Below are 17941 nucleotides of genomic sequence, written 5' to 3' on the forward strand. Positions count from 1 at the left end.
AATTGGTTTCAGTGATGAGAGACTTCAGTTACATGAATAAGCTGATGAAGCTGGGGCTGTTCCCCTTAGAGAAGAATACATTGAGAGGCGATCATGGGGCATGTTGACCGAATAGACAGGGAGAAATTTCTCCCTTCAGCGGGAAGGTCAAGGAACAGATTGAAGGTAGTTGGCAAACTAACCAATACTGACTTCCGAATAAAAAGTTTTAATGCAGCGCCGGAGTCACAGTTTAGAATGAACTGCCTCAAAGTATGGTGGAAGCAGCTTCACGAGTGACTTTCAAAAGAGAACTGGATCATTATCTGAAGATAAAAAACTTGCAAGATTACAGAGAAATGGTAAGGAGCAAGGGCAGCTAAGTAGGTCTGACAGCAAGCCACCACAAACATAATTGACCTCCTGTAATTCCGTGCTTCATCTCGCGCTCCTGCTTTTTCATCTCTGACACTGTGCGTCCCTCATACTCGGGTCACTGCCCAACTTCCTTATCAGAATTATTTTCAAGCATGCTGCACTCTGACTCTTTTCTGAATGATAAACATTTCCCCTCATCTCTCCTCTACCTCTTCTGATAATGATTTTAAATCTATGCCCTCTCGTTATTCATCCACCTGGACCAATATACTTCACTTATCAAAATGGATTCCCTGCTCAGCTAATGTTTTGATTGGCCTGGGCTCTCGGCCAAGCATATGTAATGAGGACAGATGGAAACCCAGAAGACGAGGCACACCAGCAGAAGTACCGAAGACTTGTGCCCCATAAATAGCCGGGCTGTTCCAATTCAGATACAACACTGGAATCTACTGACAATGTGAACAATTGCCAGGGTATGAGCTGTCCACGAAAAGCAGGATAGTTCCACCTCATTCACTCACTGCCCCATCAGCCTACCCTATATCTATCAGCAAAGTGACGGAAGGTGTTGATGACAACTTACTCAGCAACAACCTACTCACCGATGCTCAATTTGCGTGCCACTAGGGCCACTCATCTCCAGAATCCATTACAGTCATTATCCAAAAATGGACAAAAGAGCTGAACTCAAGAGATGAGATGAGGTGAGAGCCACTATCCTTGACATTAAGGCAGCATTATACCACGTGTGGCATCAAGGAGCCCGAGAAAAACAGAAGTCAATGGGGTTTGGAGAGCCATTGATAGAATCATTCCTGGCACAGTGGAAGATATTTGTGGATTGGAGATTAATCAGCTCAGTCCCACTACATTGCTGCTGAAGTTCATCTGGGTGGTGTCCTAGATGCAATCATCTACAGGTGCTCCATCAATGACCTTCCCTCTGACATAAGATCAAAGTGGGGATGTTCATTGATGATTGCATAATCTTCAGTACCATTTGTGACTCCTCAGGTAATTAAGCAGTGCATGTCCATGTGCAGCAAGACCTGGGCAACTTTCAGGCTTGGGCTGATAAGTGACAAGTAACATTGCCACTCAAGTTCCAGGTAATGACCATTTACAACAACAGAGAATCCAACCATCACCCCTTGACATTCAAATACATTATTATCACTGAAAGCCCCACCATCAACTTCCTTGTGGTTACAATTGACCAGAAACTTAATTGGATCAGCCATCTAAATATTACGGCTACAAGTGCCAAGAGTGTAAAATACATCTTGGGTGAGAGTCCAGAAATCCATTAGAGCACTCAAACACCTGTGCCCCAGGGAAAACATTGTTTAATTCACAGCCCTGGCTCTCTGATTTTTCTGTCAAATGCACATACAATATTTACTTACACAAGATAAAAAGGTTTTCAATCCTTTCTGTTTCTGCTATTAATACTTTAAAGGGTGTGGATGATTGACACTTTTATTGGGCTGCAGTAAAAGGAGTTTTCTTAATAAAGTGGAAACTTATCGATAAAATACATTTTTCAAGCTGTTATGACACATCTGTTGTCACTGTAGTGGTCATTGGTTCTATACTGTGTATAGTAGGTGAATGGGCATGGAAGTGAAATAAAGTGGCATGGAGGGCTGAGGAACCATGGCTGGTATGGGGATTGTGTGGAGGATGAGGAGATGTAAGGGCTATGGGTCCTCACTTTTTTCACGATAACTTGGACAACTGCACCAAGGCGGGCATTTTAAACCGCACACCCTGGCACCCAGCAACCCCTACAGCTGCCCCAGAACATTTTCCCAGATCGGTGGGCTTGACTGCAGCCCACATCATCAGCCGCATTCCCACCCTGCGCCCCTCTCACCTCCCCACGGATTGAAAAGCCCATCTTTTCTCGCACTTCCTCCTGAGACGTGTGAGCTGATCCAAGGCTTTGAATTCATAATATCACTGCATTAGAAAGGAGGAAAGGCAAGAGGGGACATTTTATTGTGGGACCAATACCCAAACTGGGGCACCGCTGCCGCAACCCATTTTAACAAAGAGCAGCGGAATCTCAGTATTGGTTCTATGCTTCTCGGGAAGGCTCCACTGCTGAGAAGAATACAGTCCTGCTACATCAGGGCACTTGCTAATGCAGCTGCCCTGATGGGGCAGGGGCAGTGCTAATGGAAGCAGAAGATTCCCCCACAGCGCAAGTCAGAATTTTTTTACTGTTTTTTAAGAATCTCAGAGCAAGAGAACAGGCAACTTGAGGAGCTGAGAAATGTAAACTGATCTCCCAGCTTTGAGGCATAAAGATCAAACAACCTGCCTCGTTCCAGCATGGACACCTTCCACCTCTGCTCGCCCCATCTCACACCTCACAACCAGGAATAATGGACAAAATAAATTATAGATTGCATCAACCCAGCTTGGCTGCATCTACTTTATAAACCATATGTGACTTGGCTGCATAATCTGCCCTTTGTTCACGATAGTAATTCCAGCACAAGAAGCATTCCCCATAAATTCACAATTTTACTTCAGTAATCATTAAATGATTCACACGCTTTTGATGTTTATTGGTTGCAAATAAAAGAGATGTTTCCTCAAAAGGCAGCAACTCAAATTTTAAATTATAAGCAGCCAGCCGGCTGTTAACTCTTCCAATAAAGCTACCTTGTAATTTATAAACTAAGCTCTGCAGCCTAACAGTAGGACAGAATTTCCACAGGGGTCCTCTCAATCTCCTCTGTTGCCATGGCAGAAGTGCCAAAGAAAAGATGTTAGTTTTCCGTTTCAAAACTTCTGTTATCGTCCCTTCTCAAAATAGCTTGCAGTGTTCAAAGTTAATCTGTTTTCTGACTCACAGTAGCATTAATAGGAACATAGGAATTAGGAACAGAAGAAGGCAGTTCAGTCCTTCAAGCCTGCTCTGCCATTCAATCAGGTCATAGCTGATCTCTGCCTGGTCTCATATTCACCTCCCCACCTGTTCCCCATATTTCGTTAACCCGTTTTTAAAAATCAGAAATATATCGATCTCCTTTTTGAAAAAAAGATTCCAAATAAGGGACAATTTAGTGTGGTCAATCCACCTACCCTGCACATCTTTGGGTTGTGGGTGAGATCCACACAGACATGGAGAAAATGTGCAAACTCCACACGGACAGTGACCCGGGGCTGGCATCGAACCCGGGTCCTCGGTGCCATGAGGCAGCAATGCAAATTACTGCGCCACTTAAAATTCTGCCGTATCTATTTCCTTCTTGAACCCATTTAATTTTTGTTTTATAAATTTAGAGTACCCAATTCATTTTTCCAATTAAGGGGCAATTTAGCATGGCCAATCCACCTACCCTGCACATATTTGGGTTGTGGGGGCGAAACCCATGCAAACATGGGGAGAATATGCAAACTCCACATGGACAGTGATCCAGAGTCGGGATCGAACCTTGGACCTCGGCGCCATGAGGCAGCAGTGCTACCCACTGCGCGTGCTGCCCCTTGAAACCGTTTAATGACACAGATTTGCACCGCACTATGGGTCAGCGGGTTACATAAATTCACCACCCTCTGCGAGAAGTAGTTCCTCCTCATCTCAGTTCTAAATCTACTACCTCTCAACCTATATCTGCGAAATATCATTCTAGATTGCCCCACAAGGGGGAACATTTGGTCTACGTCTACTTCATCAATCCCTTTTAGTATTTTATATACCTCAATCAGTTCGCCTCTCATCCTTCTAAACTTCTACGGGTATAAGCCCAAACTGTTTATTCTCTCCTCATACGTCAATCATTTCACCTCAGAATCAATCTGATGGATCTCCTCTGAACTGCTTCCAATGCCAGCACATCCTTCCTCAAATAAAGAGACCAAAACTGGATACAATACTCCAGATGTACAGCTGGATTCTCAGTGAGTGGGATCCTGCATTTTGCCGGCATCGCAGTCATGCCCTCAGTTTTCCCGATCGTGTGGGGATGGCCACAAGGGAAACCCCATTGGCCGACTGCCTGGACGGAGGATCCCGATGCTGGCGGGGACGCACTGCACCAGAAAACGGGTGTGATAGATCGGAAATTCTGCCCATATCACCAACATCCTATATAATTGCAACAACACTTCTCTACTTTTATACCCCAGTCCTTTTGCAATAAATGTTAACATTCCATTTGCCTTTTTAATTGCATCCTGTATCTGCACATTGACTTTCTGCAATTTATGAACAAAGATTCCCGGATCCCTCTGTGCAGATGCATTCTGATGCAGACTTGTAAAATTGACAAGAACGTGAAACATCACTTTTTGTTCATCACCCATTCTTTCAGAGGCTTCCATTTTGAATTTGCTTTCCATTTAGATAATAATTTGCCATTCTATTTTTTTTGGCCAAAATGGATACCCTCACACTTATCTACATTAAACTCCAACTGCAAAATGTTGGCTCAATCTCCGAGCTTATCTATATCTACATGTAAAACATTTATCTCTACTTCACTGCCTGCTTTCCCACTTATTTTGTATCAACAGCAAATTTGCTGCTTGCAGGTCCTGTATATAGATTATAAACCGTTGAGGTCTGAGGACTGACCCCTGCGGCACCTCGCAAGTTAAGTTCGCCAGCCAGAGAAGGACCCATTTATCCCAACCCTCTGCTTTGTGTCAGTCAGCCAATCCTCAATCCAATCTTGTACTCCTCCCCCAAACCCCTCTGATGTCACCTTCTGGATCAGTCTTTTATGCGGCACCATGTCAAATGTCTTCTGGAAGTCTAGATATACCACATCCACAGGTTCCCCATTATCCACTTTGCTGGTTGCATCCTCAAAGAACTCAAGTAAATTTGTCAAGCATGACTTACCCTTCATAAAACCATGCTGACAATGGTGGATTGCGCTTTGTCTTTCCAAATGTTCAGTCATCTCTTTAATGATTAATTTCAGCAACTTCCCACTACAGAGATCAAGCTATCCGGTCTTCCTAATTTTGCCTCTCTCCCTTTTTGAATGGGGGCATTACATTAGCATCTTTCCAATTCACTGGGAGCCTTCCTGAATCCAGGAATTCTGAAATATCATAACCAACGCATCAACTATCTTCCCGTATCACCCTCCCCGGACAGGCGCCGGAATGTGGCGACTAGGGGCTTTTCACAGTAACTTCATTGAAGACTACTAGTGACAATAAGCGATTGTCATTTCATTTCATTTCACTATCTCTGCTGCGACATCCCTAGAGTGCAGGCAATCAGGTCCTGGAGACTTATCTGCCTTTAATCCCATCAGTTTATTTAATACCGTCTCCCTAGTGTTGTTTATTGCACCAAGTTCCTCTGCATTAACTGTAGTTTCTGGAAATTTTTGAAATTAATAATTGTATACAAGAAATAAATGCATGCTGTATAATTGCTTAATTATTTATACCAATACAATCTATCTTTTTTTGAGGTAATACTTTTCCTTCTGGGTCAGAATTATGGATTCAAGACCCGTCTTATGGTTTCAGCTCAAGCTATATTGACACTCCCGGGGCTTTAGACTTTTGCAACACCCTGTCACATCAACACATCTCTAAATTTTACATTCTGCCATTAAGGTGAGATACATAATCAAGTTTTCATGTTCTTCTTCAACTGGTTGAAGTGAACACTGAAGATCCCACATTGAAGAATAACTGACAGTCGTACCATTTTTTTCCCTATTAGTTCGACTATTTCTGGTACATTCCTTATGCACATTGACTGCTTCATTATCCAATGTAATGTATGTTAAAAGTAACTAACTGAGTGAAGCACATTGGATATTGTTTAAGATAAATGAATGTGGTTATATAAAGAAAAAAAACAACTTCATTACCATTGGCCTGAATCCTAAATTGAAAAGAATGTACATGTGTGGAATGAATTTTCACGCCCTTCCTGCTGAAGGGGTCTCCCGGTCCTGCCGAAAGCACCCCCTGTGGTGGAATGGGCAAGCCATGCAAAATACCATAAACATCGGCGAAGCCGGAAGATCCCAGCGGCAGCCAATGGTGAGCCACCACTGGAAACATGTCGGGGGAGGGGATGGTGGAAAATCCCACCCATAGAGTACATGCCAGAAATGGTGTGCCTTACTTCACTCCAATTACCCACGGTCCAGTTTGAGGGGCAAGGCGTTTCTCTTTTGCATGTCATTTGGGTCCTTGGCTTGAGAAGTTGATTGCACTCTGAACTGGGAAGTGCTTGCTCATCTGTTCCCACTGTTCGAACACAGAGAACTGTACGTTTCTTAATACCCGAGTCACCACATGTTGTTGAGCATTTCTGCCATTCACCAGTCCACCACCTAGAAAAGAAAAAGGCATCAAAATCAGGAATTAATGGAAGAAACCTTTTTCAAATGTTCATCTATCCATTTCTTCAGTAGTAAGAGAAAACTTGTTCTTTATTCATTCTGTGTTCATTCCAAACTTGTAAAATTGACAAGAACTTAGAACATCACTTTTTGTTCATCACCAATTCTTTCAGAGACTTACAACTGGATAAGACGATTTAAAATATATTTATTTGGCAGAATACATGCTTGGAATATCTGTCTACTGCAACTGTGTGTTAAGAACCCTGTTGCTATGGGCACAAGTGTATCCCGAAACCCAGAAAGGTAACTTGAAACGCTGGTTCCTAAGAGTGTGTTTTTTTCAATTTGGTGCAATATGAGGAAAGATATGAAAACCAGTGAGGGAGTCCAGCTTTGTTGTAACCGTTCAAAGAAAAGAATGTTTATTAACATGTAAAAACACACAACAAGAAAGATCACAATACAAAGTCAAGGAACACTTAACTACAATAATAGCCATGCACGCACATTTTATATTCTGGAATTAACCCCGTTCCCCATCTATCTATTTCCTTGGATACTTGAGAAATGTCCCAAAACAATCATTTCATATCGTATAGCTCTTAGCTAAATCCAGCAAATAGTTACCATCCACAAGTTACCTTTGCGTTTCGGAAGACCTTTTTCAATTCAGCGCAGTTTATCTTTGAGGTTTTCAAATCAGCTTCTAGCCTAGAATTCAGCTGTCTGGGAGAGTTTAGCTTTACAGTGGGGCATGGCTATTGTCATTACTGTTTACCAGCTGCTTCTCCTCTCTCTCCTCTCTAACTCCTCTGTCAGTACAGAATTACCTGGTTACTGATATAGCATGGCTGCATTCTCCGCAGCTCCGCACCGAAATCACGTTTGGCGCGGGGTTGGAGAATCAAAGTTCCCGATGGAATCTGGCCCGGTGCCTCTCCGGCAATTCTCCGGACGCTGAGTATCCGTGATTTAAGCCGCGCGGTTGTGGAGCCATTGCCAGAGGCCCATCCAGTGATGCTCTGCTCTTGACCGGCCGAGCTCCCAACGGCGTGGAACTAATATGGGATGGCTGGTCGGGGCTCTTGCGCTGAGTCCGCAGCCGCCCTGGTGGGAGGCGGGGGATCGAGCACCGGGGGTGGGGCCTTATGTGCGGCCGGGGCAGCGATCGGGCCAGCCCAAGGCCTAGTTTGTATGTGTTGGTCCGTGGTCCGAGTCCGCCATGGCACTCGGCACGGCCGCTGGAGGCTGCCGGAGTTCGCATGCGCAGACTCGGAACGGGAGTGCGGGGGCCTGTATCCACAGCTAAAGCTGCGTGATGCTCCCCAGGGCCCTGCAAGCCCCCTGAAGGTCAGTGAATCAGGTTGGTTTTTTTTCCAGGAAACTCGGGAATGCGACGCCAGCATTTTTACACCGGCGTGGGGACATAGCCCTATTTTTGGAGATTCCAGACCCATATTTCTCCTTTGACCTCCTTCCATCTGATCAATTCTCCTTGGAAGTCAGGCTTTTAGCATATCGGTATGAACTATTCTTATGTCTCCACTTTGAACTCATCTCCTCTGCAGTTTTAACACTTAAAATTCTATACTCTATTGTCCCCCAACTTCAATGCAGTAAATATTTGTTCTAAGTTAATTTGCATTTCAAAACCTCTCCAGACGACTGTACTCTTATCAATTCTTGTTTCATCCCATTCTTAAAACTTTATTTTATCTAAGCTTTTTAATCTTCATTTTATACAATTCTTAAATCTTTACTTTATTCAACCTTCTTAATATGTAGCAGAATAGTATTGATCAAATGATCAGAGACAGAAGGCTGGATTTTACACTCTCCTGGCGGTAGGCCTGAAGGCAAAGGGGGTCAGTAAATCCAGCAGGCAGCCTTCCCACCACCTACCCCCTCAGCACTCTCCCCATCATCATTAAAGCAGTGGCAGGGTGGCATCGTATGGCCTGCGCCAGTGGACTAGGTGAGGCACTTAAACAGAAAATTAATTCCCACTTGATTGCCTTGTAGCCATCAGGGATGGCCACGTCCCAATTACAAAATGGACACTTTGCAAAGAATGCAGGGAAAATGGACAATGCTGAGAAAGCAAGCAGGTGCAAGGTTTGTCTGTTGATTGGAGCCGTCTCTCCCAGACAAGACCGATACTGCAAAGCCATTATCATACTAATGAGCCATCTCCGAGGACAAAAGGGTAACATTTAAGTAAACAACACCAAGGCAGACACCCTGGCGCCAGAGGAGACTAGAACAAAGCAGGCCAACGGACACCTAGGACACGGCCAGCAATCAGGGCACCCACCCCTTTATTGGTCGAGATCGATACCGATGATCAAGATGCGGTCCAATTAATTTTGGCCAAGTTCAAGACCCGCCCAAAAGTGCGCGAGCCCCTTTGGGTGTAAGAAGAAGCCCCCAAGAGAGATTCGCTCTCTTGGCCTTGGCTCTCAGCAAGGAGAGACCTGCCTAGCAGCTGCACCAGAATAAGTAAGTCCAAAGTCAACGCACGCTACGAGACAGACGCTCTTAGCTGCTATTCCATACCAGCTCAACCCCAGCAGCCTCAGAACCGGACAACGGCCATTGTTCCTCTGACTGAGTGGGCGTCCGAAGCTAAGTATTGGCTTTAGTAGTAGTGATAGTTTAGTTGGTAGAGTTTGTGCATGAGTATATTTGACTGTGTGCGTAAATAAATGAGCATTGATTTCGAACTTACTAACTGGTGTATCGAATCTTTGATCAGTATTCGGTTTTGAACCTTGTGGCGGTATCGTAAGATACCTGGCGACTCTTGAGCAAACGTAATTAGAATTAAGGAAGGCGACCATATTAACCGCCATAAACAGAGCCAATTAAAGAGAGAACACAATTAGCAATAGCCTCATCTAGCCGCTGCCGGGTTTTGTCCTGAAATATGAGAAGCCAGTTCCATGTGGCCAGGCCCGCAGGTTTCTCTGCTTTGGGGTGGAGGCGGAGTGAAAGGGGGGGGGGGGGGGTGGGGACATTGCAGGTGGAGGTGGTTTGGGGGATGGGGGCTGCCTTCATCATTATTCTGTGAGTTTACATGTAATCTTGTTATCATGCTATGGTTAGGAGGAGGGATTCTCTGTTGGCCGCGCAGGAAACGGGAAACACAATTGGGCGGAGAATCAAATCCGAAGCCTAAATGAAATGAAAATCGCTTATTGTCACGAGTAGGCTTCAAATGAAGTTACTGTGAAAAGCCCCTAGTTGCCACATTCCAGCGCCTGTTCTGGGAGGCTGTTACGGGAATCGAACCGTGCTGCTGGCCTGCTTGGTCTGTTTTCAAAGCCAGCGATTTATTCCAGTGTGGGAAATACCAGGCGTTGTAGGTCGAATCTCTAATAGAGCCCGGCGGTTACGGCAAAAAAGTGCTCCCGCTGACGATTTGACAATGTAGGACCGCGGTGCCTCCTGCCTGATTACCGTAGCTGACTCAGACCATCCGCCTTCTGGGTCCCTGATTCTGATGGCGTCACCTATTGTCAGTGGCTTGAGTGGGATTCCATGTTGATCGTATTATAGTTTTTGTTTGGAGCATAGTGCCCGCACGTTGTCGAGAACTGGTGCGTTGCCGGGCTCTTGGAATTGCTTTACCGGTAGGGTTGTCCGGATGTCTCTGCTGAACAGCATTTGTGCTGGCGACAGTCCAGAGATCAATGGGGTTGCTCGGTACGATAACAGAGCTAGGTTGATGTAGGAACATGACTCGGCTGCTTTGCTGATGAGTCGTTTAATGATGTGGGCACCTTTTTCCCCTGTTCCATTTGATTGCGGGTAGCGATTCTGTGTCGCACTGTTGTTTGACCTCGACTTTTTCCTGTGTTTGTGGTAATGATTCTGTATGTCACCGTTCGTGAAAGCTGTTTTGCTTGTTTGTCCTGGAGCAGATGTGAATTTGTGAGATTTTTTATCATGCCATGGCATGTTTGTAGTCTTGTCATTGTTTTGCAGTGTGCTGTGGCATTGTCCTTCACGTGCAGAGTTGTACCATGTTGTACAGGTTGTTGTTTCATTGTTGTTGTTTCTGTCGTTTCTGTCTTTGTTGTTTTCGTTGTCGTTCTTGTTGTTTTTTCGTTTCTGTCTTGGTTGTTTTCGTTGGCATTCTTGTTGTTGTCATTCCTGTTGTTCTTTTTGTCGCGCTTGTTGATTCTGTTTTTGTTGTTTTCGCTTTTATTCATGTTCTTTCCCTTGTCGTGCTTGTTGTTTCTGGGATGCTTCTTGTTGCTTTTGTCGTTCTTGTTGCGCTGCATGTTGTTTTTGTTGTTGCTGTTGTTGTTCTTGTTTCTGCTGTGCTTCTTGCAGTTTTTGTTGTTCTTGTTGCGCTCAATGAGTGTGCCATGTGGACGATTTGAGTCATTGTCACAGTTATTGGTGTCAGTGTCCTTTGTGGTATCTGCTACATTGAGCGTATCTTCTTTAGAATGGTGAGAATGATCTGATGTTGCATTGATGTTGGTGACATCAGTCATTTGTGGTGTATTCGATTCCTCTTCTTTGTTACTTGGTACTCCTCTTCTAGAGTCATTTCTGGTTCACTTGAATCATCATTGATTTCTAGGTGCTCCTCTTTTGTTGTCATTTTAGGTTCACTTGAATTATCATTGATTTCTTGGTGCTCCTCTTTTGGAGTCATTTCAGGTTCATTTGAATCATCTGTGATCTCTTTGTGCTCCTTTTCTGGAGTCAAAATCTTCACGATTTCATTTTGTTGTGGGTTGTAGTGCTCCTTTTCTGGAGTCAAAATCTTCAGGATTTCTATTGCCGTGGTCTCTTTGGACTCTTGGTGCTCCTCTTCTGGAGTCAAAATCTTCAAGATTTCAATTGACATGGTCTCTCTGGACTCATGGGTGGCCGTCCTCTGATTATTGAGTGCTTCTGTGCAGACGAGCTGAGATATGTCAGTCTCGCTGTGATCCTGCACATCCTGTATGGGAATTGTGATTTCTTTGTCACTTGTTTCACATACAGTGGGTAGACATTCAGTGTCTTCTTCTGGTGGCTCAAATACGCTTGATAGATCATCATGGTCTTGTACATGCATGGCGTTCGCTCTGTAGTATTTGCTTGCTTCCATTTTTGAGTATGTCACCGAGCTGTCTGTGGAGGCTTGTGTCACTCGCTTTATGGAGGCTTGCGTTGCTCTCTTTGTGGAGTCCTTCATCGCTCTCTGTGTGGAGTCTGTCATTGCTCTCTTTGTGGAGTCGTGCATGTTCCCGCTGTCGAGTCGATCTGTGCTCTCTCAACGGAGTCGTTCTGTGCTCTCTGTGTGGTGTCGTCTTCGTCATGGGTATTGTTGTCATCCAATGTACCACCGATCTGCCATGGCACCATGGTATTGGATTCATCTGCCATGAGAAGAGTCGTATTGAGCTTTTCAACCATGTTGCTGATGCTGTGATCAGGATCTCCGAATAATTCAGCCATGTTTGAGCAGTATTGTGTGTATTGTTCGTTGGCCAAATCATCGCTTTTTGTTTCGGAGTTGTGATCGTTCTCTTCATGTTCAATGAACAAATCATCTTCTTGTGTGGAGGCTATCAAATAAGCTTGATAGATCTTCATGGTCTTGTACATGCATGACGTTCGCTATGGAGTATTTGCTTGCTTCCATTTTTGTATCTGTCACCGAGCTGTCCATGGAAGCTTGCGTCACTCCCTTTGTGGAGGTATGCGTCACTCTTCGTGGTGCGTGAACCACTCTCTGTTTCTTGGCATCAGGCCGCAGCATAATGCTGCACTCACGAGTCGGGATGTCATATATGCTGGGCTGAAGATTCCTCATTCCGAAGAACTCATCGTCGGGGTCTTCACGGTACAACACCTCTAGTTGAGGTTCGGATTTGGTACTGGGGTACCCATTTCCCAAGATGAAATCTTCATCTGAGTCGTAGTCTACAAGGACCATATCATCTTCTAGGGCGCTGCTAACTGCTTGTTCCAGGGTGTTGTGAAAGTTATTTTCAACTGCTGGTGTAAGTTCGGGCATTGTTCTGTCTTTTGAGGAAAACAAAATTGGGTTTTTCAGCTTTAAATTTCTTTTTGTTTATTTTCGTGCATTTCGTGCATTAAGTGGGCATGGTCCCGGTCCTCTGACATCATGATGCTCATGATGTCATGCGTAGGACTCGATTGCCCATGCGCACACCGAGTTTCCTCTACTGTGCCCTCTTTTCGCATGTGTGGCTCCTTTCTCAAGATGGCTGCCGCTCAGAACCTCCGTCTTTCTCTGATTGAACTCTGCCTCCGCCTCGTGGTGAGTGTGCGCGCCATTTTTACCGATTTTGTTTTCTAAATGATGGTTCTGTGTTTGTAGAGACTCAAAGTACTGATTTTGTTTTTGTTCATAAGCAAGACATTTTTGTATCGCGATTTCTAGAGTTTGATGCTTATTTTGTGAAAGTTCTTCCCTCAAATTTTTATCAGATCGTCCAGAAATTAATTGATGCATTATCACAGTCTCTCTGAAATCAGCATAATCCCAGCCTTGTGGTATTAACTTGAGATTTGTAATAAAATCAGAGATGGGCCCTCCGTTTCTCTGACAAGAGTTAAATCTTTCCAGCATCTCACCGGAAGGACTGTTACAGCGTTCGGCAAATTTTTTGAGTATAACGTCTACTTTGGTGTTGTCCTCACCTTCTAAGTAATTCAAGCAATTATAGATTTCTCGAGCTTCATGCCCTCCTGTTGAGAGTAGTCGGGCTATTTTCGTTGCATCAGAGACAGTGCTTAAATCATTAGCTGTGATAAATATTTGGAACAGTTGTTCAAACATTTTCCAGTTATAACATAAATTACCGGTTGTTTCCAGGTGCCATGGAGTTCCAACAAGTTCCATTGAATCAGTTAGTCGTCGATGATCCATTTTCTGCGAAGTCTTCCACAGTCGAATATACGGTTTAAGTTTTTCTTCTCTTGCTGTCTAGCTAGCTTTCTGAAATCACTCCTGGTATCATATGTTATTCTCTAGGTCTGAATAAAGATTGTAGACTTCCAGTTAACACAAATACTTTATTCAATGGGTTTGTTCTGTTTCCAGAGCTTAACTAGATATAATAGAGTGAAGAGGTATGACCAGTGAAGCTAAGGTAAATTGACTATGCTGAGCTGTCTCTGTCTGCTGCTGCTCACTAGCCCTGTGCTTCTGAAAGAAGCGACTCCTCCCTTGGGCTGGACCGTCTCTGATGCTGCTCTCTAGTGATGCTGTGGCTGTTACATCTGTCTGTAGTCCCTGGTGTATGTACAGATGTATGTACAGATGTACAGATCACTACAGTCACAGCCCTGGGGGATGACCTGTGGCTGTATGAGCTGGATCTGCTCGAGAGGGGGGAAGTTGCAGCAATGGAGCGTGCAGCAGCGGAACAGGAGACAGCCACTGAGGATGGCTAGCCAGCCGCCCAACAGGCCAAAGAGGGGGAGGTGCAACAGAGGTGCCACGGATATGCGGCTGCAACTTGTCAGCCTCCTGAGTGTCAATCTTGGACCCGGTGAATTCGGCACTGTTTCTCATTGGAATCGATTATGTTTCACTTGGCACCAGTGCTAGCCCCTCAATAGTCGCTGAATCAGTCCAGATGCAGCACCAGTGTTGCTGTCGTGAAAGTCCACAAATCGTGCCCCAGCGTCAACACTTAGGCGAGATTCTCCGTTCAATCGGCAATCAGGTGTAAAATCCTTTTTACAACGAAACCGGGGCGGCGCCTGTTTCATGCAGGTTTCCTATGATCCGTCTCCTCCGAAACGCTGTCATCACGGCGCGCGCTGGACGCAGTTGGAACGGCCTCAGCAGGTCACCTGAAGTCTCTCCCCCGATGCTTCGCCCCCAATGGGCCGAGCTCACTTCTGGTCTCAGCCATGTGGGAACCCTGCGTGAGGGCTGCAGACTGTATCCAGCGCTGCCTCAGTTAGGCAGGAGCCGTGCTGCTGGCCAGAGGGACGTACGCGAGGGCTGGGGGGGACTGGCGGTTGAGGGGGGGCTGTTCAGGAGGCACTATCTGGCAGTTTGGGTCCACTGCAGGTAGTCACCGTGCACATGCCCGGACAGGGACCTGGCCATTCCCCAGCCGTTTATTTTGTGGAGGCCGGGAGTTTAACGTGGCGTGGCTGCTAGCCCCTCACCGGTCATTGCACAGTGATGGAGCGGCGCCAATTTTTTCCACATAAAACGCCATGGATCCTTCGCAATTACCCTCAGAATTGGACAATCAGACCTTTAGTCTCTGTAATGGAGAATCCAGCCGTTCCTATTTAGATGTGGTTTCACATAACAGCTAATCTCTGTCACGCTGTACATTTTCATACCTAAATCAGAAAGCGTGCATTCAGCATAATAATGAAGACCTGATCCAAATGTAAATGTCTCCTGCATTTGATTAGGCCCAACCTTTGATTTAATGCTTTAATTATTTCGCATTCAATCTGTGACCCTTCTGCAAATGCCTGAAGATGACCTTTTTAATTTAATCTCCTCCCTATTTCCCCATTACAACCTCCATGGTTTCCACTTTATCATTTGATTAAGTTGACTGAATGGCATAAATGTGTATGGCAAGTTATGGAGATACAGTCAGAGAGCTCTACGTTCCAGTCAAGACAGTGGGGTATGTTTGATAAATTTACGCGTGTGTAGAGCCACATCGATCAGGAATGCTTATTGGAAATTTGACATCCAGTGGGCATGTGCAGAATCTTCAGCCCAGCAAAATGAATAACTTGAAGCATTTCTCCAGGAGCGTCTCTTTGTCTTCACTGAAGTTACAGCCAGAGACCAATAGGCATTATTCTAAATTTCAGGGACATTTTAATCAATTGCTGCACTGACTTTATCCAACTGTTAACTCTTCCCATGAATCTAATTAACAGTTTATGAACTAATTTTATGGCCTCACATAGGGATAGATTTTATATAGGGGTGCTCTCATTCTCCACTGTTGACATGGTAGAAGTAGCAGAGAAAAGGAGAAGTAGCAGAGAAGAAGTAGCAGAGAAAACTGTTGTTATCATCCCTCCTCGAAAAGGCCCATCCTCGTTCCCTCTGACCTGAACCCTCCTCTCCAGCTTCCCTTTCCTCTTCAGAGTCTTTAAAAGTGTTTCCACTGCCTAATTCCCGACCCATCTTTTACATAACTCGGTGTGTTAATGGGTCCATTCAAAGTCACAAATCAGATCCTGCAGTGCACTGACCATCATACCCTGATCCCCTTCAGCTTTCTCAACCTCCGTGCTGTCTTTCCCACAGCCAATTACACCATCCTTCTCTCATGCCTTTCCTCCAACATTCCACTCAATGAATTTGCCTTTGTATAGTCTGAGGATTATATTCATTCCGAGGATTATATTCATTGGCAAATCCAGCTGGATGAGTCCAACAGAAGGCTCTGAACCTTCAACACATCGTTTGGCAGATACTGCGATAATCGCATGCCGTTTGGCATTGTCTCGGCATCGAAGATCTTCCATCGCATCATGGAGCAGATGATGGAAGGCATTGAAGGGGTTCGTGTGTATGCGGACGACATCATCATATGGTCCATGACCCCTGAAGAACATGTTTCTCGTCTCCAGTAGGAATTCCGCCGTGTTCATGCCATGGCCTGAAGCTGAACAGGTCCAAATGTTGCTTTGGCATGAAAAGCGAGCTGCTTGTGGTACACCCGGGGGACCAGGAGGGGGGATTGGGAGGCTCCCACTGAAAAGGGTGGCGAGGAGCTTTAGGTACTTGGGGGTTCAGGTGGCCAGGAGCTGGGGGGGGGGGCTTGCATAAGCTTAACCTCACAAGGCTGGTGGAGCAAATGGAGAAGGAGTTTAAGAGGTGGGACATGCTGCCGCTGTCTTTGGCGGGTAGGGTGCAGTCAGTTAAGATGACGGTGCTCCCGAGGTTTCTGTTCCTGTTCCAGTGCCTCCCCATCCTTATCCCGAAGGCCTTTTTTAGGCGGGTTAACAGGAGCGTTACGGGGTTTGTGTGGGCACACGGGACTCCAAGGGTGAGACGGGTGTTCTTGGAGCGGGGCAGGGATGGGGGGGGGGGGGGGGGGGGGGGGGGGGCTGGCATTGCCCAGCCTCTGTGGGTATTATTGGGCTGCCAACGCAGCGATGGTGCGTAAGTGGGTAATGGACGGGGAGGGGGCAGCATGGAAGAGGATGGAGATGGCATCCTGTTTGGGCTCGAGCCTGGAAGCGCTGGTAACGGCACCGCTGCCGCTCCCTCTAACGAGGTATACCACGAGCCTGGTGGTGGCAGCTACCCTCAAGATTTGGGGCAGTGGAGGCGGCACAGGGAGGAGATGGGGGCCTCGATGGGGTCCCTGATACGGGGGAACCACCGGTTTGTTCCGGGGAGAATTGATGGCGGGTTCCTGAGTTGGCACAGGGCAGGTGTCAGGAGGCTGGGGGGCCTGTTCATAGACGGGAAGTTTGCGAGCCTGGGTGAGCTGGAAGGGAAGTTTGGGCTCCCCCGGGGAACACCTTTAGGTACATGCAAGTAAGGGCGTTTGTCAGGTGGCGGGGTTCCCTCTGCTGCCGCCGCGTGGGGTTCAGGACAGGATGCTCTTGGGGGTGTGGGTTGGAGAGGGGAGGCAGGAGGTAGACGAGGCCTCGGTGGAGGAGCTGAAAGGTAAATGGGAGGAGGAGCTGGGTGAGGAGATTGAGGAGGGGACATGGGTGGATGCCCTGGAAAGGGTGAACTCTTCCTCTTTTGGATTGGATTGGATTGTTTATTGTCACGTGTACCGAGGTACAGTGAAAAGTATTTTTCTGCAAGCAGCTCAACAGATCATTCAGTACATGGGAAGAAAAGGGAATTAAACAGAATTCAAGAAAATACATGAGAATACATAATAGGGCAACACAATATATACAATGTACTACATAAGCATTGGCATCGGATGAAGCAGACACGGGTGTAGTGTTAATGAGGTCAGTCAATAAGAGGATCATTTAGGAGTCTGGTGACAGTGGGGAAGAAGCTGTTTTTGAGTCTGTTCGTCCGTGTTCTCAGACTTCTGAATCTCCTGCCCGAGGGAAGAAGTTGGAAAAGTGAGTAAGCCGGGTGGGAGGGATCCTTGATTATGCTGCCTGCTTTCCCCCGGCAGCGGGAGGTGTAGATGGAATCAATGGATGGGAGGCAGGTTTGTGCGATGGACTGGGCGGTATTCACGACTCTCTGAAGTTCCTTGCGGTCCTGGGCCGAGCAGTTGCCATACCAG

At 46.0% G+C, this 17941-nt stretch overlaps 1 protein-coding gene across 1 annotated transcript in view; it reads right to left on the bottom strand.

The window, feature by feature from the left end:
• LOC119962685 (A disintegrin and metalloproteinase with thrombospondin motifs 12-like) overlaps positions 1 to 17941 on the bottom strand; it is a 740693-nt gene that overhangs the window by 137891 nt on the left and 584861 nt on the right. Inside the window, exon 18 of the mRNA XM_038790610.1 lies at positions 6476 to 6686. Coding sequence (XP_038646538.1) covers positions 6476 to 6686 — 211 coding nt within the window. The remainder of the gene's footprint in view (positions 1 to 6475; positions 6687 to 17941) is intronic.

This window comes from Scyliorhinus canicula, chromosome 3 (genome assembly GCF_902713615.1).
Source record: "Scyliorhinus canicula chromosome 3, sScyCan1.1, whole genome shotgun sequence".
Lineage (NCBI taxonomy): Eukaryota > Metazoa > Chordata > Chondrichthyes > Carcharhiniformes > Scyliorhinidae > Scyliorhinus > Scyliorhinus canicula.